The sequence below is a fragment of the Anabrus simplex genome, chromosome 2 (genome assembly GCF_040414725.1).
Source record: "Anabrus simplex isolate iqAnaSimp1 chromosome 2, ASM4041472v1, whole genome shotgun sequence".
Lineage (NCBI taxonomy): Eukaryota > Metazoa > Arthropoda > Insecta > Orthoptera > Tettigoniidae > Anabrus > Anabrus simplex.
Genome location: NC_090266.1, coordinates 848,614,166 through 848,627,788, shown reverse-complemented (window position 1 = coordinate 848,627,788; position 13,623 = coordinate 848,614,166). Strand labels below are relative to the sequence as shown.

The 13,623-nt window shown below is 38.2% G+C and overlaps 1 protein-coding gene across 2 annotated transcripts in view; it reads left to right on the top strand.

The window, feature by feature from the left end:
* LOC136864507 (cyclin-L1) overlaps nucleotides 1-13,623 on the top strand; it is a 531,120-nt gene that overhangs the window by 64,631 nt on the left and 452,866 nt on the right. For both annotated transcript variants that reach the window (XM_067141567.2, XM_067141568.2), the window contains exon 2: nucleotides 3,920-4,104. In XM_067141567.2, coding sequence (XP_066997668.1) covers nucleotides 3,920-4,104 — 185 coding nt within the window. The remainder of the gene's footprint in view (nucleotides 1-3,919; nucleotides 4,105-13,623) is intronic.

The window sequence follows — 13,623 nt, the reverse complement described above, 5'->3', positions numbered from 1 at the left end:
GGGGATCTGTTAGATCTGGGGTGGTTAAAATGGGTGTGTCAGTATTTACTTCCAACGTTTCATCGCAATTTAAAAATTTGTTGAATATGTCTGCGAGGATCTCTTCATTTTAAGATTACTATGGGCTCACCTTCCTGATTTATCTCTGAGCATTAATATTAGAGGCTCATATTTTTTAAGGTATTTGTCAAAGGTTTTATAATAATCTCGTGATTGTTTTTTGTTAAAAATCTCTTCTATCTTTTGTAAGGTATTTTAAAGATGTTTGCATTTGGTTTGATTATTTTGTTGGTTGACTTTCTTTGTTTTGTTAGTTCTAAATTTGATTTGTCTGACTTTTGGGCTTGATGATTTATCCAAGCTTGGTGTCTTCTCTCGATTACCTGGTCACATTCTTCATTCCACCATTTATGTTTTTTCATAGGATTTGTTGAAGCTAACCCTTCTGCTATTGATTATAGTTTGGTGGTCAGTTTTCTGATGTGTTAGTGGTAACAGATCCTTCTCCTGTTTTCCTATAGTACTCCCTATTACTTGTTAAGGTGGTTGGACTCCAACCTATTCAATACAGTACAGTATGTTAACATTGTTAGTTAAACATCGTTAAAATGGAGACATGTTTCGCCCCCTATGTGGGGCGTCATCAGTCATATCAAAGTGCCTCAAAATTACACCAGACGTCTGGTTGGGACTTATGAACATAATATGTGAGAGAGAGTACATTAAAAAACACAAGGTCTTATCTTAGACGAAATAACAAATTGACTAGTTACACATAGTAAAATACGTTAGTGGTTCTTAACATTAAAACGAGGCCATCACATGTACAGTATAACAATGAAGGTAATTAAAGTCTATTTGATGTTGAGTTCGAAGGTAGTTTTCGTAGTATATACAAATGTTGGAAAATAAAATACAATTTACAATTACTGTACACTTATTTATAATTGTTAAAAATTGATGAGGAGAAACATTCCAATACTACGTAAAACTACCTTCGAACTCAACATCAAATAGATTTTAATTACCTTTATTGTTATACTGTACATGTGATGGCCTCGTTTTAATGTTAAGAACCACTAACTTATTTTACTATGTGTAACTAGTCAGTTTGTTATTTCATCTAAGATAAGACCTTGTAAGTGTTTCTTAATGTACTCTCTCTCTCTCTCGCATATTATGTTCATAAGTCCCAACCAGACGTCTGGTGTAATTTTGAGGTGCTTTGATATGACTGATGATGCCCCACACAGGGGGCGAAACATGTCTCCATTTTAACAATGTTTAACTAAAAATTTTAACATCCTGTAATGTATTGAATAGGTTGGAGTCCAATAAATTTTCTTATTATTATTGAGATTCTTTCAATACGGAAAATAAAATGATTTTCTTTACTTGTAATAAGGTGGTTGGGTCGAATTTTTTATTTGTAGGTTTTTTCTTAACCCTTGGAGTTAATTTTATTTTTGATAATAACAACATAGCGATATGACCCTGAGTCTTCCCCCCTTAGGAGTTTGACATTGTAGATTTCACGATGGTGAAATTTATCCATGCAAATGTGGTCGAGTTGCCATTCACCTTTTTGGAAATCAGGATGTTTCCAGGTTTTTAATTTGTAAGGTTTCCTTTTAAAGTATGTTGATTTTGAGATAAGATTGTGGTTTCTGCATAATTCAACCAATCTTTGGTCGTTCTTATTCATCCTCTTATGTGCTGGCGATTTTCCAATGAGATATCGGTACCTTCTTTCTTGTCCCGGTTGTGCCTTGAAATCGCCAAAGAGAATTTTAACGTGTTCTGGAGGTATGTTGATTAAAGTTTGATCCAGGAGATCCCAGAATTTTTATGTTTCTTCTTTATCCTTTAGGGTGTTATTTTTTTTTATTAGTGGGAGCATGTAGATTCATAATTCTGTAGATTTTATTTGCAGATTTCAGAGTTAGTGTTGCAAGTCTGGGGGATTGAGATTTAAATTCCATGACTGAATCTATGATTTTGAGATTTATTAGAAATCCATTACTAAACTGCAGACAGTTTTTCATCACTCGTTTCCCAGGAATTCTTTCATACACTCGCTATCCTTGTGATTCTGTTGGGTCTTGATGATAACTATTCCTTATTTCTTGAAGGCCTATGGTTAGAATTTTATGTTTGTCTATTATATCAGTGACAATCTGTAATTTTCCAATTTGGCACAAAGAGTTAATCTTGTGTGTCAAGAAGGAAGAGATTTGTTTAGGTCTAACTCTTTGAAGTTCTTGTGTAGATGCTGGCTGTTGAGTTTTCAGATGTTGTGATCCATCATAATTTTTGCAAGAGACCATCCTCATTTTTCCATATTGAAAGTCTGTTAAAGGAGAACAAAAAACCTTTGATTTCCACCTATTCAATACATTAGAAGCAATTATAAAATTAGGATCTCATCCTTAATTTATTGCTTAGTTGTTAAAACATAGGACGTTTTGTTCATATTTTGAACATCTTCAGCTATAAATTTTCTTACAAGGTTAAACGGTAACATTATTCTAGAACTTACTCTTATGGTTTGCCGTTAACAAACTTATCCATAATAAACTTTTAAAAAACCTCTTAAATATAAAGCATTTATATATTACGTCGTCTTGTTAAAAACAATATGACAATTTGTTGAGTTTGAAACTTTAAAACCTTATTCTAATATTTAAAATTCGGTGCCAATTAGTTAGTTTCTGTATAAATACATTTACAATCTGTTAAAATTGCTGAATGTCTTAAAATTATTTGTTGAAATACACATTTTACAGATAAAATGAATAATATTCATGCCTAAACTCAGCTGTTATGAGAGTGTATTAAGATTTCATTTCCATATAGTACAACGTGTGGAGAAGCTCACGCCAGTTGTAACAAAATGTTTTAATGTGTATTTCAACAAATAATTTTAAGACATTCAGCAATTTTAACAGATTGTAAATGTATTTATACAGAAACTAACTAATGGCATTGTATTTTAAATATTAGAATAAGGTTTTAAAGTTTCAAACTCAACAAATAGTCGTATTGTTTTTAATAAGATGACGTAATATATAAATGCTTTATATTTAAGAGGTTTAAAATAAAAAGTTTACTATGGATAAGTTTGTTAACGGCAAACCATAAGAGTAAGTTCTAGAATAACGTTACCGTTTAACCTTGTAAGAATATTTATAGCTGAAGATGTTCAAAATATGAACAAAACCTGTCCTATGTTTTAACAATTAAGCAATAAATTAAGGATGAGATCCTAATTTTATAATTGCTTCTAATGTATTGAGTAGGTGGAAATCAAAGTTTTATTATTCTCCATCATAATCTTCCAAATGACAGCCCACTGCATCCGAATGCTGTCTTTCCTGCAATATATGATTGCAGTCGGTGGAGTTCTCCTTCAAAAGACTTTTCATGGTCGACTGTCTAAGTTGTCGCCTTGAGATGAGGATAAATCCTTGAGTTACAATTCTAAATGTTATTTAGAAAGATGAAGGTGAGAGATGGATGATTTCATGAAATTGTGAAGAAGGCTTTCTGCCTTATTTCATCCTAGTTGTTGACTGGGAGTAGGCATTCCCTCCACACGCCCCAAATGTTATGGTTTTCCCGCCAGTACTCGGGTAGCTGATTGCCGTGGTTTCCCACTGGGCGATGGGGTCGCCACATCCCTACGCTTCAAATAATAATGATAATATTTCAGTTGGGCATTTTTGTTCTGTTTTTTCTTTTCGGTGTGTTCTATTACAGTGTTGTAATTTTTATCCAATCATGTTAATTTTTTTTCACAATGATTGTATTTTCTAACATGATCTGTGTTTTTAAAGGTCATAATGATTTCAGAAAATTAGTTTTTGTAACCAGATATTTGTAAATTTAAGTGGTTAACGAGAGAACTGTTCTTTTACAGGTGGCCATGGCAACTGGACAGGTTCTTTTCCAAAGATTTTATTATTCTAAGTCGTTTGTTCGACATGCCATGGAGACAACTGCTATGGGTTGTGTGTGCTTGGCATCAAAGATTGAAGAAGCACCTCGGAGAATTCGCGATGTCATTAATGTATTCCATCACATCAAACAAGTTAAAGGCCAAAAGTAAGTTCTTGGAGTATTTTGCATTTTGAGGGCATTGATGACAATTTTTTTTTCTTTAAACCACTATTGAAGTTCGTAATTTTGTACTTTGCATTCTGCTATTCTGGAATATCATTTCAAGTATTTTTCTGGATTTTTCATTCTTTCATTGTTTAGAAGAGACACGTTTTCAGTGCTCTCTTGTCTTATATGTTAATTATTTGAAATACGTTTCAGAGTATGAAGTAAGCCTACTATAATAGGAAATAACTTGATCACCAGGTAATTGTTTTCTTAGTGTTTGATATGTCTTATTGCATAGTTTTTTGTATGAATTGGGCCAGCCCAAATGCGCACAATGTTCCTGTGCCTACCTCTGTGGCCGGGCTGAGTGGCTCAGACGGCTGAGGCGCTGGCCTTCTGATCCCAACATGGCAGGTTCGATCCTGGCTCAGTCCGGTGGTATTTGAAGGTGCTCAAATACGTCAGCCTCGTGTCGGTAGATTTACTGGCACATAAAAGAACTCCTGCGGGGCAAAATTCCGGCACCTCGGCATCTCCGAAAACCGTAAAAGAGTAGTTAGTGGGATGTAAAGCAGATAACATTATTATTACCTACCTCTGTGTCAGCGTGAGTAAACAGTGCAGTTGCAGCTCCTTATCTGAAGCATAGGTGGACAAAAGCTGCTATGTGTGTAACATTCCAAATTCTTGTATTTGTGGAACTGTTTTTCTTTACTGTAGAAGATATACCAGAAAAGGTGCTGTTATAACTCCTGAATTTGCATTGTAATACTTGGAAATAGGATAGACTTTAGCATCAAAGAGTTTAAACTCAGCTTAAGAAAATTTCAGTTGTAATTTATTAGGGTGCAGACTAGTATATTTCAAATGAGATACATTTTAAATCGAAATACAATTATAGGCATCCATTACTGTATCAATAAACATAAAGATCTCTGGCAATGCTTCCTGTATATACAAACTGACACACTAAGAAGCAGTTTATGCTTCAGATAATTGAAAGCAATATCTGTTAGAGCTTCACTCTTCAAACTCTGTGCTCATTTTTGTGTCCCGCTTTTGCTCTGATTGTTAATTGACAAATACATGACATTTGTCTGGTTTGTTTTTCCAACATCTCTGTGGTTATAGTTCCCCATGCTTGTAGGGAGCATTGCCAGAGATCTTTACATTTGTTGACAGAAGATTGTTTTGTGTTAAAGTCAAGCTCATCCCACAACAACTCAATGAGTGATAAATCAGGTAAATGAGGGTGGTGATTGTGATGATTCATTGTTTCTTACATACTTCTTGCACAGCTTTTGATAAGTGTTTCTGGATGTCGTCCTGGTGTTAGGCTTTCTTTCTTTCTTTCTTTCTTTTGGATGACGGTCCACATACCGACAACAATTTCACGCAGACTTCTCAGATTTTTTTTCATGGGTTCATAGCACACATTTCCACTGGTCAGTGGTCCAATCCCTATGTTGTCTGGCCTACTGAAGTCCCTGAGATTTTTCTCTGCATGTTACAAGAAGCTTTTTGGCTGATACATGTCCACACAATGCAACATCTCGTAAGTTACATTTAACAATTTACACTAACACTGGTTGTTCTCTAGTTCTGTTGATTTCAACACAGATATCCACAGCTGTAAGCCCTCTCTTATGCTTGCTGAAGATCACAGCTGCAGATGTTCTTCTAGGATGTCCACTACTTACTTGATGATTGCGAGTGTCTCTCTTGTCTTTGCTATAAAATCAGCTTCATGTCCGTATTGATAATTTGAGTACACAAGTATGAAGGAAGAGTTGGCCACCTAATCAATACTTTATTTTACAAAGTGTCTAGAATATGTACATTAAAAGAAGTACCGGTTTTAACCTGTAAATAGTTTATCAGTTGTTGATGAACCTGCTTAATAGTGATTGTGCAGAATAAAACACAAGAATGCCACTATTGTAATAAAATACATAATGTTACGGTATTTACGTATGGTACAATAAAGGGCTTTGATTTGCTGGAGTCCTGTAAATGCCACATTTTCCAAAAACAGTATTGCTAAGAGTTTAAAAATAGGGTACAATTCTTAGAGTTCAAAAGGTCGCTGAGGTTTGGTGTTCAGTTCAAATATCTATGCTGTATGCCGACGTTATGTCCAACTGTTGTATAGGTGCATTGTTGAGCCGCAAATATGCGGGGACCGGGCGAGTTGGCCGAGGGGTTAGGGTCACGCAGCTGTGAGCTTGCATCCGGGAGATAGTGGGTTTGAACCCCACTGTCGGCAGCCCCGAAGGTGGTTTTCCGTGGTTTCCCCATTTTCACACCAGGCAAATGCTGGGGCTGTACCTTAATTAAGGCCACGGCCGCTTCCTTCCCACTCCTAGGCTTTTCCTGTCCCATCGTTACCATAAGACCTATCTGTTGTCGGTGCAAAGTAAAGAGAAAAAAAAATATGCAGGGAAAGTTGCGTTCAGCAGAAATGAGTTTCTGTAACTTGTTTAACAGGTACTATATTCATTCTTAGTCTATATCGTTGCTGGTACATGCTAGTTGAATTGAATCCTTGTTGAGGCATAATATGCTGTGTATGACATATTGAATTATATGAAAGTAGGTTGAGAGAGCTCCCCTCTTCATACTTGTATTCCCGCTCAGGTAAATTAAAAAAATCTAAAAAGAAAATGAAAGGTAGGGATTAGAATGACTGATAGAGAGTGCCTGATAAATGGTTTGTGTGCTATAGTGTGTGTGTTACATATCGATGGCCTAGAATGAAACCTCGTATCTCACCAAGTTCTTCCTATCCATTACTTCCCTTAAGACTGGTTACGCCTCCCAGCCACAGATAAATACGCAGTCCATCAGACCAATGTTCGTTGTGTTCTTATTCCTATGTCGACGTGTGAAGGAAAATGAACCGTATCATACCGTACTATAGGAAAGAATGTCTGCGTAACATATTTACTGACTCCTACAGTATAATTTTATAAGGTTCATTTTCCTTTACGCATCAGCATAGGAAAATAAACCCAGTGAGCATTGTTCTGATGGACTGCATATTCATGTGTGGCTGGGAGGCGTGGCCAGTCTTAAGGGAAATAATGGATAGGAAGAACTTTTTGAGATACGATGTATTCAATCTAGGCCATCGATATGTGTGGGCTGGATATGTCTTTGAGTATGGCCGGGAGCGTGCTGCACATTGTTTCGTGTATGTCGTGTGGCTGTCGTAGCGTTCAGATTGAGAGGAGGTGGGGCGGGGGAAGCAGCTTGTGGAGGGGGTGGGGTGGAGTGGGTTATGTCTTTTGGGTTGTGTGTGGGTTTGTGTCTGCTGATTTTTTAAAAATATGTGTCTTTTAGAATGGGAATGGCTGTGTTGAAGAGAATATTTGTTTTATCTGTGATTTCATGTAAGTTGAGGTTAGGATTAGCGTATTGGTCCATGTTGATATAAAAATCTTCCATTATTTTGAGCAATGGGCATGTGGGGTTAATATTTAAAATTTCCATGTCATTCTCAATTTTAGTGAACATATGTTTATGATCCTCGACATGTTGTCCTATGGATGCAAAGTTATTATATTTAGTGGCATTGATGTGTTCGTTGTACCGAATAGAAAAACATCTGCCTATGCCCCCGACGTAGCTGGCTTCGCAATCGTTGCATTTCATGCGGTATACTCCTGAGTGGCTGTATTTGTTGTTTTCATTGACAGATTTAGTGTTATGTAAAATGGAGGGATTATTACATGTGGTTCTGTAAGCTATTCTTAGATTGTGTTTTTTGAAAGTATCGGTTATGGGGTGGAAGTGGGTGTTGTTAAAGGTAAAAAATGTGTAGTCTTCCTTAGGTTTGTTGTTTCTACTTAATTTGGATTTCGGTTGATGTGAATGACTTTGTTTATCATGTTTCTATTGTATCCATTATGCTCTGCTATTACGTGAATTAGGTTTAGTTCCTTTTTTAATTCTTCCTGAGATAGGGGTGTGTTGAAAGCACTGTATGTCATACTGTAGTATGCTGCCTGTTTGTGTGCATTAGGGTGAGTGGAATCTACTTTTATAGTATTAGAGGTTTGGTTAGGTTTTCTATAGATTTTGTGTGTTAAGTGGTCTTCAGTTTTAGTGACGGATAAATCAAGATCATTCAGAGTGTGATCTTTCTCAGTTTCCACCGTAAATTTTATGTGTGGGTCTATTTTGTTTAGCTGTTCAAGTATTTTGTTTTCGTGTGTGAACCTGCAGTCTTATAACAATGAAGATATTGTCTACAAATCTGCACCAGAATGGTATATTGTTAATTTTGCTAATTTCTGAGTGTTCTAAGTGGTCTATGTAGATCTCGGCTAATATTCCTGAAGCTGGTGAACCCATGGGAAGGCCTTGCTGTTTGTAGATAGTGTCGTGGAATCTAAAGTAATTATTGTTGAGGGCAAATTCAAGTAAATTAATGAATTCATCTATTTCAAGGACGCTAAGATTACTGTGATTTCTTAAATTTGATTCTATTAGTCTTATTGTTTTCTGTGTAGGTATGTTAGGGTACATGTTAATGATGTCATATGATGCTAGAATGTGGTGTTGCTCAATTTTCAGCTCTTTCGTGATGTTACAGAATTCTATTGAGTTTCGTACTGATTTCTTGGCTAAGAATGTGTAGTGTTTTTTGAGAAATGTTTGTATGAAGCATGATAATTTGTAAGTCGGGCTTGATCTATAATTTATAATTGGTCTCATGGGTAATTTATCTTTATGGATTTTAGGGTAGGCCTTCACAGTTGGCAGTCAAGGATTCATTATGGTCAGCTTCGGGACTGTGGTATTACCTTTGCCTGCGTTAGTTATTAATAGATTGTTATGCTTAATTTTGTCCTTGTGTCTTCTTTTTCTACAATCAGGCTTAAAGAAGTACTACAGATAAATTTGTCACTTCAATTTGATGTTTACCCACAAGGTAGTTGTCATTGGAAGCATCGGTGACTGTCCTGGCAACATGTTGGAAGCGTACGAAGACTTGGCTGTGAGAGATAGGTTACTGTCTTATATAGGGCTTGGTGAAAAGTTGTTGGGATGAAATTCTTAGGTAATGGAGAGTTGTCTTAAGCTGAATGCTACTTATATTTCATGCAAAAAGAATTTCACACCAATGACATGGGTTATGGAGTCAGAAGTTCTATCTGTGACAGATGATTGCCCTATATAAATCAGGTTAAAAATTAACTGGGGAAACCAAATTATGATTTTTTTAATATGTGCATTGAATAATAATTTGTAGAATCTGGTCTGAAGTGAGAGTAAATTTGGAAAAGAGAGAGAGAATACTGAAGTCATCTTATGTAAACTCAGAGGATTTATGGGCTCGGATGGAACAGGAATTGAATATTTCCTTGTGTGGTGTCACAGAGATGGTTGAAATTTCTTCTGCAGTTCAATGGGGAGCAGCAGATTTGAAGGAGAAAATGGACTGTTGTGCTTCCATATTCTTTGAAATGTTTGTTGAAAACTTCAGTAATTGTTACATAGTCAGTGAATACTGCACTGCTGATGAAATTTTGGTAGCTTTTCAAGGACGGCGCTCATTTCATCAATTCCTGTGTAATAAACCTGCGTATATTTTCTTACTCGTATGGATGTATCGTTGACTCTCAAATTTACTACACTTTGCAAATGGAGGTATATGCTGGTAAGTGGCCAGATGGCCTGTACTAACTCATAAATTTTCCTACAGTTGTCGTAAAGTGATTTGTTGTACCAATTTTGAAGGCTGGGTAAGACATCACTTTTGATAAATTGTATACTAGCATACTCTTAACAAAACTGTAAGCTTACTGTAGTAGGTCCCCTGTAGAGAGCCAAGAAACAAATACATCAAGAATTCCTCACTACAAAAGATAAACAAGTGAGTAGTAGTGTGTTTGCATTCCAGGAAGGTATCATTGTTTCATACACACTCAAGAAAGAAGCAGTAGTTAAAGTGCAGCCCATTGGCCATGTGGTTAAGTGCGCGCAGCTGTGAGGTTGCATTCAGGGGATAGTGGGTTCGAACGCCACTGTTGGCAGCCTGGAAGATGGTTTTCCATAGTTTACTAATTTCACACCAGACAAATGCTGGGGTTGTACTTTAATTGAGGCCATTGTTGCTTCCTTCCCACTCCTAGCCTTTTCCTGTCCCATCGTCACCATAAGACCTATCTATGTTCGTACAACGTACAGCCAATTGTAGTGCACCACAATAATGCAGTCGACAACTATTCAGGAGAAGCAGAAAGGCCAGAGATAGTCACTTTTCACAACAGCACAAAAAGGAGTGTGGATGCAGTGGATTAAGTGAGTGGAACCTATAACGTGTTTCAGAAAAGTAGCAGATGGCCACTCGCTCCATTTTATTCCTTGCTAAACATTAGTGGAATTAATTCACAGATTATTTCATAAGCAAATAATGGATGTGTTGAGCCAAGGCAATAATACTTGAAAAACCTGTACAGCTACACATGCAGCAGAGGACTGTGATATCTACACTGTCAGGGATCCTGATTTCCAAAATAAAATAATTTGCCAGCACTCCAGAACAAGAACAACACCGAGCAAGTTGGCCATGCAGTTAGGTTTGCATAGCTGTAAGTCCCACAGTCGGCAGCCCTGAAGATGATTTTCCATAGTTTCAAAATTTCCAACTAGGCAAATGCTGGGAACATGGCTGGTACTTCCCATTCCTAGCTTTTTCCTGTCACTTAAAACGTTCATTGTGTTAGTGCAACTTTAAACCAATATGAACCGGGCGAGTTGGCCGTGCGCGTAGAGGCGCGTGGCTGTGAGCTTGCATCCGGGAGGTAGTAGGTTCGAATCCCACTATCGGCAGCCCTGAAAATGGTTTTCTGTGGTTTCCCATTTTCACACCAGGCAAATGCTGGGGCTGTACCTTAATTAAGGCCACGGCCGCTTCCTTCCAACTCCTAGGCCTTTCCTATCCCATCGTCGCCATAAGACCTATCTGTGTCGGTGCGACGTAAAGCCCCTAGCAAAAAAAAAAAAAAAAAAACAATATTGGGAACATGTTGAAGTGAAACTCCTGCAGGAAAGGTGATGATGTAGCATATGCCCTAGAGATATAGACAGGAAAACAAAACTATTTTGTACTAACTGTAAAAGGCTAATATGTAAGGATCACAGTGATATCTTGCTGAGAAGTTGATACTGATTTGAGGACTAGATTGTGTGTGTGTTTTTTATGGTATTTATTTATCTAATATTTCATGTGTAATAATTTGTGATATAAAGTTAAAACTTTCATTGTTCACCCTGAAAGTACTCTGCATTGCTTATTGTTAAGTTTTATGGCAAAAAGTGTTAATTTTCAGAGTGTGATTATTGATGGAAAATCAACATTCTGTGTTATCTGACTTTTGTTTAATCAAATACTAAGAAGAATTATAATTGTGAAAAATGAATTAAGCAAGGTAATATATTTGCTGACAGTGATACAGTATTTCTTGATTCCTATTCTGTTCTAAGTCATAGATAGATAGTAAATGCCCTTTTGTATGTGCACGACCTTTATTTTTTATAAAAAGACTTCCTCATTAATTGCCACTGCTAACATTACTAAGACTGACGCTACCTCTTTAGGGTTAAGAATATATTTACCGGGCAAGTTAGCTGTGTGGTTAGGGTCGCGCAGCTATGAGCTTGCATCTGGGAGATAGTGGGTTTGAACCCCACTGTTGACAGCCCTGAAGATGGTTTTCCGTGGTTTCCCATTTTCATACCAGGCAAATGCTGGTGCTGTCCCATAATTAAGGCCATGGCTGCTTCCTTCCTAGTCCTAGGCCTTTCCTATCCCATCGTCACCATAAGACCTATCTGTTTCAGTGCAACATAAAGCCAATTGTAAAAAAAAAATATATATATACATATACTTTGGAGTGTACTACTCAAACCATTAACATTTAAATATTTAATTGGGTATTGTTATTAATCTCAAATATTTTGTGATTTATATTCGTTCCCTACAGTATATTTTATTGTATATTCAAAATACGATTGCACTCCCGATCGCTGCGCCCAAGGCGACTGTTGCTCCTCCGAGCAATGTCGCAAAGTAAAAGCTCGAAGGGGGGGACCACCCCACCTTCGACCAATCAGAAGTCTGTGCCGGCTGGCAGTTCCAAACCAGCACAGCAAGGGGGGGAAGGCTAAGTCTCCCCCCTAAGAGGTCGGCGAAAGCCATGCCCCAGCTGGCGGAGGCGGATTCGTCGACAGGGCTGGGAAACCATCTCCCAGCCCGTCTAAACCAGAAAGGAAGGCAGCGAAGAAGAGCACCCTTGCTCTGCGCTCTCGCACTTCCCCTGCGAAGGAGAAATCATGCCCCCAATCTGGAGGGTATGAGTCTGCGCCAGGAGGTACTCCTGCTCCAAAACCTGCACGCTCTCCTCGTAGGGGAACTGCTTGCCCCCGAAAAGCATCGAAGTTCTGGGCGGCATCCCCGCCATCTGTTGATGACGGGATGGATGTCGCGCTGTCCTCTACATCTACGGATGTTGATGTTGATAGTGTTTAGGCTTGCGAGCATTTTGACGTTCTTAACCTAACACTCCTTTCATAGTCCACACTATGGCACTGTTACAGTAGAATTGTAACGGTTATGACAGGCATCTTGCTGAGTTACTTCAGCTCATTAGTGAGTATGCAGCGAGTGTAGTCTGTATTCAGGAGACCAACTTCAGACCTGGTCATCATACGGTTTTGAGGAATTTCAGACTATACTCGACAGAACGATATTATGCCCACCGGGCGTCTGGTGGTGTTGGCATTTTTGTACGTTCCAATACCTACAGCGAAGAGGTTCCATTAAGAAACCCTCTTGAGGCTGTAGCTGTTTGTGTTCTTCGCCTGTCATAGCAACAGTGTGTAATGTTCATTTTCCACCAGGCCAGCCTCTTAACATAAATGAGTCACTGATCTTTTAGATCAGCTTCCACCTCCCTTCCTCTTATTGGGCGATTTTAACGCCCATAACCCCATATGGGGCTCTGAGACGCCTCGCCCCTGGGGAAGAGAGCTGGAAACATTAGTAACAGAGCTGGATTTATGTATTTTGAACACAGGAACCAACTCACTTTAGTGTACGTGATGGCACATATTCTCACGTAGACCTAAGTCTGTGCAGCTGAGCGTTGGTTCCGCTTTTTCGGTGGAATACACACGATGATCTCTGTGACAGTGACCATTTTCCCCATCATCCTTACTTTGTTGAAACGTAAATCTGTCGAGGCTCCCCCTTGATGGATTTTTAAACATGCTGATTGGCCAAAGTACACATCACTAGCTGTCTTTAACGACGATATCAGACGGACCGTTGGCGAGGAAATAACTTACGTCACCCAAGTTATTCTTGGTGCTGCTGCTGAGGAGTCCATTCCGTTCTTCTCGGGGACTTCTCGCCGAAAACTCGTTCCTTGGTGGATCGAAGAAATAGCAGCAGCTATCAAAGAACGCCGTCGCACTCACAAACGTTACCGTAGACAGCCTATTGCG